Here is a 16,638-nt window from a genome sequence, read left to right on the forward strand (position 1 = left end):
TGCAGTTTTATGGCCTTACTGGCTTGGAAATAGGCAACAGCAGTTGACCACCTGCAGCATCAGCATCAAGGAAACTTAACGTGGTAACTCTTTGAAATGTGGAACCTGAAAAAAACCCCAAGCCAACAGAAATTTCACTGTGATATGCTGATTTAGCATAACTTTCCACCACCTCTAAGACATTAAAACAATGGGACTTTTACAGAAAAAAATGTTTCTTTAAATTAAAGGGTAGGCAGACCTCTCAAAACCTCTCTCATGCTAATGTGCACCAGAATAAAACTTGTTAGCTCTGCTAGAATCCTTGCTGAAACCTGCACTCAGCTAGAAGGAAGTACCATACCAAATAAACAGGAAATAAGACTTACTTTCTTTTTAGAAGTCAAATTCTTTTTATCCTGCCCTTGGTTCTTCGAGATCTTGCTTTACATTTTCTTTTACAGTCTCCCAGCTCTATAATCCTAGACTAAGTTATTGAAGCACTGAATCATTCTTCTTCCTCAATACTGAGAGAGTCAATATATAAAAAAATTACATCTAAGGGGCTTGAATGGAAGGTATTGTTTAAATGCTAGCAAAGCAGTATTGTTGGACTTGTGTATATTGAATATTAAGATCTGAATCCAGAGATGTAGTTGTGAATTTATCTTGTGTACTTGAAACTTTGTGCTACTATCAGCTTATATTGACAAGCTTTACATCCACTGACACTGAAAATTATTCTATAATTGCAAGTTGCATTTCAAGATGGTTTCAAGAGCCCCTCTTCCAAATGTTTCATGCAAATCCTCTTAAATACATTCTCATCTGGGTTTCCCAGATGATACTCAGGTGTTCTGTGATGTTCAGTCACTGGTGACACATACAGAAATAGTACAAATTCCACCTGCTGTGAGAAAGTGACCTGAAACAAATATCTTCCTAGTGGTTTCCTTGCATCACTGTATGTCCTGAAAGACAACACAGTACTGGGAAGATTGTTTTCCTTCCTGCAAAAAACAGGTTACTAGTGTATGTCCTGCTGTTCAGTGATCAAGGTCATGCCCCCACCCTGAAGTGTCCCTGAATTTTGCATAGTCTTTGTCACATGCGTGTTTCTATCATAAACACCAGCTTGTACCAGTTATTCTGTACTTGTCAAGCACAAGATATAAAACACAAATTAAACGCAAAGGTTTATTGGTAAAATGAGGCCTGGTGCAATTACAATCTCTCTTCAGGTACTCTAAGTGCATGCTCTGCATATCCTGAAAATCCTTCTTTAAGGACTATGAAAGGTATTACTAGAAGTTTGATCCTTTATGAGACCAGCTGTCAATGATTAAACTCAGATTGAAATTTTCAGTCCAAATCTTCTCTAAACAAAGTGTTTAGGTTTCGGTATATATCGAGTACTAGAAATGATCCCTTAAAGGAAAACCAGTAGAATTTTAGTGGTAGTGACCTGCTGCTTAGTACACTAAAAACATTTCTGGAGATCTTGCCTTTTTCTTTCTTTTCCCCCCACTCTTTTTAAATGTTGCTTATAAACTACAATTGTAGGAGGTTTTGAAGTGAGATTGAATTACTCTTCCCAGTGAGTTTCTATGGGAAGCCCCTTTGGAATTGGCCAGAACAAGCCCAACTTGCATCTCATTTGCCATCTGGGTTTCCCTCTGGCTTCAATTTGCTGCTATAAAACAGTTCTTAGGTATGGATGCTGTACTGAACCTGCCCAATGCATGTCACATTTAGCTACTCATATTTCTTCCAAGATAATGACTGCAAAGAAGCTGTTTCTTGTGGTCTCTCTTGATTTACTGCTTCTTAATCTGATGTTTCAAATTAAATCTGAGACTTCAAATGTCATTGCATTCTTTTAAGACATGTTCAGCTGCTTTGTAATGGGTGTGCTCTTTCCTACAGTTTAATGCTCAGTGGTTATGGAATAATTGAATAATATAGTATGTCTGGTTTTAATCAGGATGATTCTATGTTATCCAAGGCACACATTTATTTCTCACTTTTCTTTCTATTTCTGTGCTCTTCCTTGTACCTGAAATACCCTCTGCAGCTGCTTTAATTTATTAATAAATCTTTAAGGTGTAATTGTTCAAGGGCAAACATCAGGGCTCATGTTAGACATTCCATTGCAGCCACATGAACTACTGAGAGTAAGTTAGATATTTGTACAGATCCAGTGGTCCTGGTATCTTTATTTAGTACCCTAAATAGCACTGATAAATTAGAGGACGTTTTCAACTGTTTGTAATTGAAAGAAAATCATTGCTAGTGAATATTTCCTAGGCAGTACAGATTTGTATGGAGGGCATGATTTTTCCTTAAAAGAACATGGGTGATTTTTCATTTGTTTGCTTTATTATAGGATTTATAAAAAGATGTTTACTCCCATCCCCATCCTTTAATAAACCTGGCTTTAAATAAATGTATGTCACTTAGCATTACCTTGACATATTCTTTTACATAAGATCAGGATGAAATTCCTCACCCTTCTATGTCATTGTACCATGGAAACCATTTCAGTTTAAAGTTCATGCTGGATTAGTTATGCAAATATAATAAAAGCAAAAAGTTTATTGATTAGACAGATCAGCTTCTTACATCACTCTCCACTAAAAATAATTAAGTTCTCTGTCATGCAAGCTGTACAAAATATTTTAGTATCTTATAGAGACTTATAATCTGAATATTAGTAATGAAGTTTGTTCTGAGTCGTGCCAGATTTAGCCACTTCTACCTACAGATTCTTCTACAGTAGCCACTGTTGTGATTTGCATATTCAACAAAAACTAATCAAGTGAACATCACTTGGAAAAGTACATAGGAATAGTTGTACTTCTTGGAAAGCTAAAGAAGACACAGAATAAAGGAAATCTGCCACAGAACACCTCTTATCTCTAACACTGTAGGCCAAACTCCTAGAAGTTACCATACATTGCTACATTAAAACAATGGCCTCACTTCATTTCAGAAACCTCCTTCTATATTTCACAGCTCAAGCCCTGTCAGAATCTCACATGCAGCTACCTGAGAGCTTGACAGTGTTTCAGTATTTGAAGCATCCTGGAAAACTTTATTGTTTCAGAATGGAACAGGGCTGCAGTAGTATTTTGTTAAAATGAGACCTGGAACTGTTTGATCATGTTCTTTCCTTTTTCTGTGTATGGGCAAAATTTATACTAATGCAAAGCCTCATGGCTGAGGTGCTGAATGTGAAATTCAAGGCACTGAAATTATGGGATTTGAAGAACTTGCTTCTGGTAAAATCTGTGATCGTCACAAATCAAATTGTGACTTAGTTTGGAATATTTTTGCTGTCACTTTACTGAGTCTAAGCTTCAGCAAAAATTGCCACTTGATCTGTAATTCCCATTTTGTGTGGGTCAGTTATGCAAAAGCACTGTGGGAGCATACTCAAGGATTTTACACACATCTGCCAAAACTTTAGCTTGCAAAACTTTTGGATCATGGATTTGTGCATGAAGATTTGGCATCTGATCCTGTTTCTACTGTGATGTCTAGCAGTAGTATCAAATTTTACTGGGAAAAGGATTGGACATTTAGGAGTCTTGGTTGAAAATTACTAATTTTTTTTTTTTTTTTTTTACAAAATCAGTTTTCTAGAAACCAGGTTTGTAGAGAACAAGAAACTTATATATGAGGCAACAAAGGAAGAAACCCTAGTCAAGTCAGTACTGATAGGAAATCTCTCTTACTCCTATAGTATCAGGACACATTCAGGTTCTACTTGACCACAAAAAGAAGGATTTGTGGGTAATATCCTATGATCCCCTCAAGAAAGAAAAAGACTAATTTCACTCGCATTAATATTGTTGCCTGTTCTAATTAGTCCTTGTAGCATCATAATCTTGTTCCTATAGAGCCCAATTCCCATTACAGTTCCTGTGTCTGAAGGAGAAGCTGCCCAGAGCAGCATGGCCATGATTGGTGGCATTCCAAGTCCCCTGCTTCTTTTTCCAGCTTCCAGCCTCTTCCCCTCTTCTAAAATGTCACACAAATTTATCACCTTTGCTGATCTCTTATGGTTTATTGTTCTTCCTACATGCTGGTTCTTGAGTATCAGTAGCTGACAGAAGGCAGGATACTTCCTTGTGTGGTCTTGTAGGACAAGACTAAAAAGATGGACACAGTCGTGGCTGCAAAATTTCATGTCTGTAGTTCAGGGGGGAATGTGTTAAGTTATAGATTTGGGCAGAAATATGGTAACCACATGTCAGTCCTTGTGCATGTTAGTCCTGTGGTAAAAAAAGAAGCTGTAAGGAAGGAAATAAACTGTACTAAGAAGGGGAAACACAAGCAGGTTTAGAATAGAAAAAAACTTAATTTAAATACTGAAGATTTTGAAGCATAATAAATAGCATTTAGTCCCTGGCAAAAGTCTGAGTTCAGTAAGAGAATAAACTGTACCCAGTGTTTTAAAACACGTATTTAAAAAAAAACACCCCCCAACTGATTAAAAAAAAAAAAAGATATAATGAGATCCAGCTTCCTGTAAGTTTATGGTAATTTTGTGCCTTTTGCTAGTTGTTCTATTTATGTGGTCCTTTACTGTAGCCTGGCTCCCACCCTCTAATATAGTTATCCTCACAGCACTTCTTTGTGGTAAGGAAGTACAATAATCCCCACTTTACAAATGGGGAGCCATGGCAAAAGAGAGGCTTAGTGACTCGCCTGAGGTCATGCAGGCAGCCCATTATGGAGCAGGGAATTCAACCAGGACTCCCAAACAGCAGACAAATGCTCCAACCCCAGGGCTGTCTGTCCTTTAGCTCGTATTTTTAAAGCACTCAAAAGGTTGTATCCAGATTTCAGAGATGGTTCAGGGGTTATTGAATCCAGTCTGACTAAAAAAACAGAATAGCTGGACCAAGTGAAAATGTGCTGCTTAGTGTAGAGTTGCAATATCAGTAAGTCAAATAAAGGTTTTTCCGCTGGCAGCTCTGGTTTCCTCTCGCTTGCCTGAGCTTGCTCTCTCATACACACACACAGAGTCACTCTCTGCAACTCATTTTTCTCCTGCCTCGGAAGAAGGACTTGGTGAAAGGAAATTGGTATAATTAAATGGTTATGTAGAAAGCTGATGGTAAGTATTTACTTTTATAAAATAAGTGGAGGAGGAAAAAACCTATGAGATGGATTTCTTAATGTTTGCTTTTTTGGGTTTATTTCTGGGAGCAGAGTATTGAGTGACAGAGATTTGTTCACAGCAGAAAATGCTTGAAACACATTAGTCTGTTTTGGTATTAGAAAGATTAGAGGGCACACTGTGAGAATTTGTAAGGATTTATGTGCTTTTTAGAGAGGATTAAGAATTAAAAAAAAAAAAAATCCAGATTAGGAATGCTGTCTAACCACATCACTACTCTACAGACCAACATTTGCATGGTGGTTTTCTTGTATGTTTTAATGCCACAATGTTTGCATTGCCACTTCAGTTACAGTTGGTTTTGTTTAAAGACCATAGTCTAGGTGTGTACAACATGTGAGATGAAATGTTAGGAGTTAATGTAGCATCCTTGAAATCTTATTCAGGCACAAGCTTGAAATACCTAAGAAAAATATTTTAAGGATATTTTTATTTTATTGAGTTGCTTAAATAAAAAAAAAAATCAGGCGCATTTCATAGCTTTTAAGTGTGGTGTTTCTTCCTATCTATCAAATTGTGAGCTTGAACAAGATTTGTTTTCTGGAACATTATTTCTTTAAAATATTTGGACATGGTAATTCCCTAGTACACCAGACTGCACAACATGGAATTAGTTATTTGTTTAGGAACAAAATTGTTAAACATCCTCTAAGCTGTAAAAGGATACTTCCTAATTATTTACTAGAAGCATCCATAGTTAATTAAAGTCAGACTGCTAAATGTGGATAATTAGAGGCTTATGTTGCTAGAAAACTGCTTGTGCCTATTTGAGCTAGTATTTAATTTGTAAATTCAATCCTTTTTAGACACTTTATTTAGAAAAAGCTTAATTTTTTGCAAGATGTTCTTATGAAAAAGAATAGCTATGTCTTTATTCTTTATAGTCTCATTATACTACACAACAATTTGTCCATTTGTTTTTGGTACCTTACCAACATGCAACAGAAATGTAACTTGACTAGTAACAAGGGCTTAACTGTTAGGGTTTCTTTTATTCTTTCTTTTTACTTCCTCCTACAGTTTCTTTCTTTCTTCTTTCTTTTTTCCTTTCATATAGTTTTGTGTAGAGCTTGGAGTTGAACTTTATCCATGGTATTGTTTGTCCAATGCATACCTGAGCCCAGTGATGCCTGTAGGATGAGTGGATGTTGAGTGTTGTGTATTTTCCAGCCATGTGCCAGCGCCTGTTTCAGGTACTTGGTGCCGTATCCAGATTTCTTTGGATTTCCATGTCACAGTCACCCTATGACAGTAACAGCAGTGCCTTGTACCTGAATACAGACACTTGAGCATTTTGTCCCTACAGAAGTCCTGTGAGTACCTGTGATTTTCCCTCTAGCTCTTTTCTTGCAATGGCACTGACCAAAGTGGAGTGCTCTTTGCATGGGTGAAAATTGCTTGGATTGGATTCTGGATGTTGGCTGTTTGGTTTAGCTTTGTTTTCAATTTTACTTCCCTTACAACGTTATTTTTGAAGCAACATTTAGGTGGCATATGCTTTCTCTGATGTTGTTTTGGTCATGTAAACACTCTGCAAAGTCAGTACAGATGTGTGGGGAAGGAGATGTTTTGTTACTGGCCTCTTATGGTTTGTATTACAGCTTCACTGCAGTTTAGATTGTGTGGCATTATAGTGCCTCCTGACAAGAAAATATTTCCATACCATCTACATTATACCTGGCACATTATTGTCACTATTGGTGATCTGAAAATTTTATTGCAGTTTTTTAGTAGTGGACCAATTTGTTAGTTAAGTATTCAAAGCTAGAATATTGGCATTTATAGGCTGTGGAAAGGTGCATATTAGGAGGAGAGAAGGACATGTGTTAAGAAGTACTGGAGATTGATTACTTTAAAAGTTTGGTCTTAATCTGTAAAGAAAAATAAATTTTAGAAATGTGCTGGCAGGTATGGACTCAGTATGCAGCAGTCTACAGCTGTGTAGTTGATCAAAAGTCTGCTGGTAAATTGTGGTTTTAACTGAGTGAAGAACTGGATTTGAAGCTTGTCCTTAATGACAGAACAATTAGTTGAACAAATAATTCTTCCTTTTTTACAGGGAAATTGTTGTTTATTGCAGTGTCTATAGCTGTGAGAGACTTTCCCTGTTTATCCCTTCGGGTACTAAGTACATTTGTTAGAAGAAAAGCAAGGCTTCGATTTCATGTTGTGTCTTTGGAAATGCAATCAGTTTCTTTCTTATTTAAATGATATTGTGATTTCATTTCATTCTTTTAAGTGCAAAGATTTTTTTTTTTCCATGTGTGTTTTAAAGAGGTGCTTATACTGGAAAGGGAGACTTATGTTGTGCTCTCAGGTGGCTGTGCATCAATACAGACATTCACTGTAAGTTTAACTTGTGGAAATGAAGGCAGAATGTCTCAGTTTTCAGCTGTACATCATGGTTATGGAGGTCATCTTTATCCCATTTCTGTGTTGACCTCAGCTATTCAAATGCATGAAGCACTAGAGGATTTTCGTGGAGTTTTGATGTCAATATACAGAAATGCTAACAGACCACTATGCCAGAAGAAGTCTGAAGTGCACAGCATCTGTGCTCTTATGAATGAGGAAGGAGATTCCAAGCACTATTTGAAAACATGTGCATAATTCGTCTAATATCTTGGAAGGATTTGCCTTCTAAACTGTAGTTCCTGACAAGTGCATGCAGTGAAGCAGAAAGCTCTGTGGCTGCCACACCTTAGACCAAAACACCTTCTGGAGGTGCCTCTTTCTTTTAGTTGGCTGTAAGGGAGGAAAAACTCAGATGAAATATGTCACTTTTAGACTAGTATCTTCTGTGAGAAAAGCTGCCCTCTTAAACTATTTTGGATAAATGTAGAGAAAGTATTTCTGATTGTTGATGAAACATGTCAGGTATGTTCTTTGGAAAACTAAATTCTTAGACTGGGTTTCCAGGTGCATACATGTGGCATTGGAGTGTAAATCCTTTTTGAAAATGAATGAGGTTTCTGTTCCCCCGCTCCCTAGATAACTGCAGGCTGTTCTAGAAAAAGTATTCTTCATATAGTCAAGAATAATGTGGCCTTAGTTTAATTGGTTTTTCTCTTGTTCAAACAGAAGTTTCACTGTTTAGTCAAGTATTGTTAATTGCAACTGTTATCAGAATCAGATGAATAGATACATAGTCCATCAGAGATAGGTGTGTACGGCAGAGGATTACGACCAGAAGTCCAGTATTTTTCATTGGTTTACCATGACTTATTAGTGGGTGGAGTAATTTCTCATGTTGTCAAACTTGTCCATTAAATAGGCATTTTACAGTGGGGCTTCTAATTTACATAGAAAATTCAAGAAATTAGTACTAGGGTCACTTTTTTTCCCTGAAAACCACGAAATTTTACTTTTTAAAGATACATAAATTTTTGCTTTTTCTGGGTAAATATGAACTGTTCATCAGACTAATTTCTTCTGAAGCAGATAATTGTAAATAGTTCTCTAAAATGCCATTCATGTAGCATTATGAAATTTGGTTTCCATGCTATTTGACTAGTTTATGTGCTGTAAGAAGGATTTGCAGTAAAGACTTCGAATTTCTGCAAAAGCATTTGTTCTGTACTAGCAGTACTTTGCAGGGAGATATCCAGATATTTCTTAAGATCTTGAACACTTGGTATGAAAAATCAGATTTTCCACATTCCCGCTTGCAACTTAAATCCAGTGCAAACAGAGGTCTCTTTATTTCTTAAGTACTTGTTTAACACTGGCTCACTTTTGAGACTTACTGATTTTGTTCTATTCCAGGCCAGGAAAACCAAAGTCATAGTATGAAAATATCCTGCTGGAATAAGTTATTACCTTTTAGTGCAATTGTAGACGATTACTTCTTGGTTAAGGCTCTGGCCTGGGACTTGAAAGTTCAAGCTGAGTTCACCTCAAGACTGTGACTGACCCTGACCACAACTGTGGGCACAGGCACAATTTCTGGGTCACAGTTCCCCCCCAGAAAATAAAAGCTGTCACCTTAGGCTGAAGATCCTGCTATGTACACAAGTACAGCACTCATACAGAACCTCTGCCCGGGTCTGATTCCTAGATGGCTCTGTCATAAAGGTAATTAAACATAATAATTTCTATATTACCACTTGTTTCTCTTTTGCAGGCCACACCATGGGGGATGTGCAGCTGGTGACATCTACTCGAGTCTCCAAAACCTCCCTGACACTCAGCCCCCCTGTCCCTGCTGAAGCACCAGCATTTACTCTTCCTCCTCGGAACATCCGGGTGCAGCTGGGAGCCACTGCCAGGTTTGAGGGAAAGGTAAGAAAGGGACAATGGAGAGCTTCTGCACTGGGTTTTGCCTTTTGCTGAAGCTGACCAGGGGGCTGCAAAGGTAGTGAAGTTGCCTCTGCAATATGGGACCTTTACTCAAGAATACATGAGTGTTTACCCTCCTGGGGAGGCAGGAGCATTACAGGTCTGTTTCTGTGTAGAGGAGAGATTTGCAGAGCCTGAGCATTGCAAAATATAACCTCACTGAGCATGCAGGGAACTGAGGTTATTGTCAGAGAGAAACTGCTTCAAGGGCTGTCTCTAGTCAGCATGTTCTCCTGCTACAATTCTGCACATTCTCCTACTGCACATTCACACCTCTGCACCCCCAATATCTGCTCATTCATGAAGCCTCATGTGTGACACAAATTTATCCCTGCTGAAGCATGTGTCTCCTAGCAGGCAAGGCAGGAATCTGCAATGAGTGTTGAGATAGTTTTATATCTGCGCTGCCTGCCATATGTGCTCTTAACTTGAAAAAAAAAAGCATTTTCAGAGGAAGGACTGATTTGTTCAGGAAAACTTATTAATTCAAAGGGTTTAAAAGGCTTAGAGGGATGTGTAACCCCCATTCCCCTCTCAGTTGGGATATTGAATTGTGTATCCTGGCATCCATATTTCTTTCATGTGTCAATCCTGGTACGTACTCATTAGCTATCTTCCTTTCTCCTCCCTTAGCCCAGTTCTTTTTCCTGGAGCTGGGAGCTTTCCCTCCCAGTCCTTTCAGCTTGCTTTGGTTCATGTCACGCTCGGGTTGCACGCTGACAGCTGCACCATCAAACTGACCGCACTTCTAATCTTTGAAGTGGTGGGACTCGTCTGACACAGGCAGGAAACTGCAACCCTACTGTAACAAAAGCAAGGGCTAGAAGGAATTTGGGAAATTCTTAACTTCTGAAACTCTAACTTAAACACAGGGCTGGTAGAGGGCATCTGATACTGATCTTATTTGTTTATGTAAGACCAGGCCAGGAACTGGGATTTTTCAACAGGAACTGTGTAAGAAAACAGGTTTTGGAGTATATTAATTTTGAAGTGCTAAAGCAAAGCTCAGAAGTAGATGTTAGTTTTGACTTTTTACAGAAAAGCTGGCATTTTTCATGCAAAGCAAATTTCAATGAAGTGCTTAAACCAAAGCAGTTTTTTACCAAACCTTCAAGATTTTTTTATTTGCTTACTTCTAGATGATTTAAGGTACAAGTCAGAAACGCTTTGTGTGTATGACATTGGCCAGTCCCTATGAGCACTTCTGTTCTTACTCTTTGTGTCTTATTTTCTCTTCCCCTCATTGTTTCACCTTGGTGCAAATGCAGTAGGAAAATGGCAGTGTGTTTCTACTTTCTCTGTATGACACCTGTGTACAATGCTGTTCTAATTCCAACTGGTTATTCTAGGCTATGCTGCAATAATAATTCAGTGAAATCAAAGTTGAAACATGTGCTAAGATTTGGTTTTACAGTTCTCATGTTTCCTAATTAAAAGCTCAAGTGGGATATTTCCAGGTTTTATTGCACTCTGCAGAATTTTTATTATTTAAGTCAAATGGAAACAATTGTAAAATATAATGACCTACAAGTTAGAGTGCCATCACTGCTTTGCATTTTTTTTAATATCTGGTTTTAAAGTGTTAATTTTCCAGGGATACATATCCCCTTTTTAAGCCACTTTGAAGAGTCGAAGGGTAAAGTCTGAGGGTTTTCTTTAGTAGCTTGGAAAAAAATACACAAATTCAATACTAATTAAACTGTCAAGTTTAATTTCCTTGAAGGAACAAAACTTTGATTGAAGTCCTGGCTTGGACTTACTTGATGAAAAATCTAAATATCTCTTCTGGCAGTTCAGTATATGAGCGTGGCCAAAACCTTTAATTTTCCATCTTTAAAATGGGGGTGACAGCATTAGTGTTTTGTTTGTGCTCTTACTGAAGTAACATGGGCAAAGTGAGGGAGAACACAGCAGCCCCATTTGAAAGGTGCTGTGGCTGAACAGCTGCAGGAACCTGCAGAGCTGTTAACATCTGGCTCCATCTTCAGCAGGGTAATACAATGTTACTTCTTCTGCCACTTTAATATTTCAGAGGTTCAGAAGGACGGTTGACCTGTTCAGAAGGACAATCTTAACAAAAACAATTTATTAAGATTTAGTAATAGAAGCTACTCAACATACTTAGGTTTTTCTATTCTGGAAAACCTATCTAGGCTACAGATGTTATGATATGTTATTGCAGTATAAATATTAAACCAGACTCAGGATAAAGACAAATAAAAAGCTTTTTAAATGGCTAGACAGGAGCTTTTCTTCAAAGATTTTCTTTGCAGTAGAATTGATCTTATCAGAAAGAACAAATATTTTTAGAATCCAAGACAGGATATAAATCTGATATTGTGATGATCCTGTATTCTCATTAAGTGAACAAGGAAGAATGGGCCCCAGAATTAAACTTTTTGGTTTTCTTTCCAGCGGCATTATTAGGTAAATTGTGTGAAATGGCAATTCAAGATCAAAGACAGTGCAGAAATTGAGAAATAGCCCATAAATGCAGGAAATTTGAGGTAGAAAGAAGCTGAGGCTTCCTTTAATGGAATTGTTTTTTTTTTTTTTCCTGTTCCTTCAACTACCACCCTGATTTTCTTACTGAAATTTCAGGAAGTTTATATATATCTGACTGCAGATCTCAGTTTTCCAGTGGCGTCTCAGCATAGAAAGTTAAATCATCATCTTTCAAGAGTATGAGCATGATTTTGGCTTGGAGCACAGAGTGGAAGCAGCAAGGCAAAGTAAAGGTCACTTTCACTAGATACTCCCCAAAGATCTGCTTGATGGACATCTCAGTTGTTCATCAATAATTCACTGAAGTGATTTTTAGGAAAACCATCCCAGGTAATTGTGAAAGTGTGTTGTATGTTCTCAACCTTTTAGGACTGGATTGATAAGCTGTTCTTGAATGGCACATCATGTGTGAGGTGTGCAGCTCAAGGCAGTAATCTTGTGCCCTGTGTCAAGGCATTTTAACTCATCTGTCAGAACCTTTAAGACACTCCTGGAAAAGAAGAGCAAACCAAAATGTTACCAGGCTTTGTTTTAAGCTACTTCTTTCTCAGTTGTATTGAACACTGATGTTAACTTGTGCATTTGATTGCAGCAATCACTTCACCTGCCTTATTTGCATGTTTATAAGTTTTGAGGATAGTATTGATGGTCATTAATTTTATAAACCTAAAAAAATACGTGTGCTGTAGCTCTGCATGAGAGGAACAGCCAAACATTCTACAGACCATAAACCCATTGCCTAAGGGTCAGGAAATAATTTTCCTAACAAAGCATTGTGCAATTGGCAACAGAGCAGTATGGGTGGTTTTTCTGCTTCATGTGGGCCATCATATGTGGGCCATCATATGTGGTCCATTGCCAGAATCGAGATGTCAAACTACTAAATCTAGTCAGGTATTCTAATCCCAGGGAATTAGACTTCATGTAGCTCATGGTTTGAGTAGATGTTGGGGTACTAAATTCAGTTTGGTGCCCATTGAGTAGTTACTATTCTGCTCTTCCCTTTCCATCACCCTCCAGGTATGGGAGCTGGATGGTAAATTTTAAGGCAAGCCAGGTCAAATCCTGCCCCTTTTAATGTGCCTTCAGGTTGTTCTTCTATCATTCTGCTGTTGAATCTGTTTGAATCAGTTAAGCCCAATGATTTACAGTTGCATTTGCTGCTGGTGGTTGTACAGGTACTGTTTAGAAAAACATGCCTGAGGAAATGAATTGGGATCAGGCAGTAAGAAACAAGAGGCAATGGGAGATCAGCAGTGATTCTGCCATCTATTCTGGGATAGAGAGGAGATCCATTTCTGCAGGGTGTTAAGAGGTAAAGAGTAGGGAAGCTCTACAAGAATGAAGACTGTGTTAAACACTCCCACAGCATTTATAAATTCTTTCAATTACCTGTTAATGCAAAAACTAATTTTAACCTTTTTCTTTTTTTTAACTGTGGCACGTTTTACATGCATAGCATGAGCTATGCATGGCAAAACCTTTGGTATCTTCCCTTAGATTTGGTCTCAAGGCAGCAGTGTGTGTGCCATTTCCAACCCTCAGTCAGCAAGCACTCCAGAAGAATGCCTTAATTGCACCACATGCCTGGATTTCAGATGGCAGGATCTGAGAGGAGCCCATGTAATGACAGAGGATGATGATGGCACCACATCCTTTGCTGTTGGCCCGAGATGTTTGCTGTTACAAAATGTACTGGGCAGCTCAATGCATGAAGCTGCCAGTGGCTTTGGATCTGTGCTTTCTGGAGGGATGCCTGTTCTGAGCCATATAAGGGAAGAAATTCAGGAGAGACCCATGTTTTCATGGGAGACAGTTGTCTGATGGAAATGAGTGCTGTGAGAGAACTTGTGCTGATCTGTGATTCTCCCAGAAACCTTATATGAAACACTGAGGTGTGTTTTGAAGGGGAAAGAATTGAAAAAGTTCTCAACCTTGACTGTGGATTTTATTTGATCTTCCTTTCCACGTACCACTGGAGCTTTCTTGGTAAAAAAGTGGTGCATTGAGAAGTTACTTAGACATTTTGTGTTAGGCAGACATTGAGGTATAGACAGCTGAAATAAAAGAAAAGAAAACCACAGATACAAAAATAAACACAAAGGGTGTGAGCAGCTTATTGCATGCTGTTTTCTGTTTGGATCTTCTACTGCTGTGTCTTCTGTGCTGTAATCGACTTTCCATCATATTCACTTACACATGCATGTTCTCATGAGTAATGCATGTATGGTTTTGTTTGGGTTTATTTTATTCTATAACTCTATATTGGCATATGGAAACAGTGTCAGCTTTACATGAGGCCAAAGTGAAAGTGGCTGCTCTGCTAAGAAGTGGTTAAGGTGGGATTCAGTCAAATGCCCTTCCCCGCACAGTGTCACCTACACCCAGATTATTCAAGCACACTTCCTCTCATCAATGACACAAGCACCCATGTGTTGACACCCATTTTCCTTGCCTTGCAAATGATACATCCTTTAGAAATTTGTAAGTGTTCAAGTTGCTGCTCAAGAAATGTCTAGGTTTTAGGTTTTGGGCAGGAGTGGTAGCCCATGAGCCCCACTTCAGTCTCTCCACATCTGTCTCCCTGTCACCTCTGGCCATCCTATCTATACTCAGGATTTTCCTGGTAGAAGTATTTAAGCATTCCTTGTGTAGTCTGTGTGCAGAGCATGTGATGACGCTCAATAGTGCTGGACTTAAAACACTGTCCCCTGCAACTGGTCTGTGTATGTGCTGAGGCCACAGCCAATATTTCTGGATATTTGGCAGCAAAATTTGGTCAGACCTTTTGCAGAGGTTTTTTTGGTTTTTTTTTTTTTTTTTTTCAATCTGCCAGATGTTCAGAAATCCTAGACAATGCTGAATATCCTCAAACTCCACCCAGACAAAATTTCTACACAGGAAAAGAGGCCATGACTGGGGAACACCGAACATACATATATATCCCTGTTCTGAGTTGTCTTTTCTCAGGGTTGGTTTTAATATTTTGCATAATTGAGCATGTGTTCAGTAACCCACCCACCTCCAAACTGTGGAAGAAATGTGCTGTTTGATCCTATCACATTTATTTTTCTATTTGCTTTCTATCTCCTTTCTCACTTTAATTGCTTATCTACCACCAGCTGGTGACAGGAATTCTGCTCCGTGCAGTGACAGAAAGATTGGCTCCCTATTTTGATTGTTGTGGTAGGAACTGCTGTAATTAAAGGAATATTAAAAAAATAACTGTGATGGTAATAATAAAGAAGTTTTAAAAAATTCTACAATTAATGTAAAAAAGGAATTAAAGATAATCTTGTGTTGTTTTAGCTGAAGACAGACCACATATTTATGCTGCTCTTGGTTTCTTTCTTTCTTTCCTTCTTTCCTTCTTTCTTTCTTTCTTTCTTTCTTTCTTTCTTTCTTTCTTTCTTTCTTTCTTTCATTCTTTTTTTCCTTCTTTCCTTCTTTCTTTCTTTCCTTCTTTCCTTCTTTCCATCTTTCCCTTTTGGATTTTTAGGTGGAAGCAATTAAAATCACATGACAAAGCTGACAGAATAAGTCTGTGTGATTTCATTGCATCTACTTGCCCCCACTTTGCTTTAATGGATCCACCAAACTGTTGCCTCTGAGTTTATCTTAGATATCTTTTTTTTTGTGACCACTGTATTGTTTGAAATCATGGCTTTGTGCCAGCTAAAGAGGAAAAGTGTCTATTTATCCATAGGGACGTCCCTAGGGTTGATTTTGAGAAAATTTACTTAATTAGCAGGGATTTCTGGACTTGCTATTTTTCTATAGTCATTTGACAGAAATTAAAAAAAACAAACAAACAAATCCTAAATTATGTACTGACAAATTTGCTGAGGAAAATATTCATACGGTGGTGTAAAAAGAGGTTCAGTCTTTTAGAAAAATAAGGATGGACTACCATGTCATGACTAATCATAAAGTCCACTGTTTAGGGTTGATAATATATATGTATCTGAAAGAGAAGTAGCTCAAAACTAGCTATTTCCAAAGAGAAAAAACAGCTGATCAGCATATCCTAAATAGCTGAACACAGATATGCCCAGAGACCGAATCCATGTATGTCAGAGTAGAATCAGTCATTATAATTTTTCTTGGGCTTTTTGTCCCATGATGGTTAATCATGAATCTCAGATTTCAACAATGTCTCATTAAGTTCTTCGGTTCTGCTTTTAATTTGAAAAATATCATCATCTTTTCCAGACTAGTCTCCCTTGCTCCTCTGGGTCAGTGCATAAGGCTTTGTTGTGGTTGATTCCACTGGCAATAAAACTCATCATGTAGCATTGTGCTTTCTTATTAAAATAAACGTTCTCAGTAGTACATGAAACATTACAGCAACTTAGCATTATGATGTTTTAAACTTGATTTTTTAGGAAATTGTGCCTTTGACTCTTATCACACTCATATTAGGTTTAAAACTTAAAAAATATCTAGTAAATGTAAGATAATTGAGAGTAGCTGACTTTCTTTTCCTTGTGCTACAATAGCCTATAGTGGTGTGAGAGGTATGAATAGAGGGGAAAAATATTTTGGTTGATTTTTTTTTTTTCTTCCAGAAGTATGTCTTTAACTGGAAAGCTTTAAATTTTAGTTTTCTAGCTCACCCTAAAGGAAGG

General features: G+C 37.9%; 1 protein-coding gene across 5 annotated transcripts in view; it reads left to right on the top strand.

Annotated features, from left to right (window-relative positions):
• The window catches only part of MYLK (myosin light chain kinase), a 195,598-nt gene that overhangs the window by 46,164 nt on the left and 132,796 nt on the right, over positions 1-16,638 (top strand). For 4 of the 5 annotated variants that reach the window (XM_021526062.4, XM_085584908.1, XM_085584907.1 and 1 more), the window contains one exon: positions 9,291-9,448. In XM_021526062.4, the coding sequence (XP_021381737.3) occupies positions 9,291-9,448 (158 nt within the window). Of the gene's footprint in view, positions 1-4,964; positions 5,105-9,290; positions 9,449-16,638 lie in introns of those variants that run through there. The other variant, XM_085584909.1, reaches the window with a different exon arrangement.

The sequence above is a fragment of the Lonchura striata genome, chromosome 7 (genome assembly GCF_050655825.1).
Source record: "Lonchura striata isolate lonStrDom1 chromosome 7, ASM5065582v1, whole genome shotgun sequence".
NCBI lineage: Eukaryota > Metazoa > Chordata > Aves > Passeriformes > Estrildidae > Lonchura > Lonchura striata.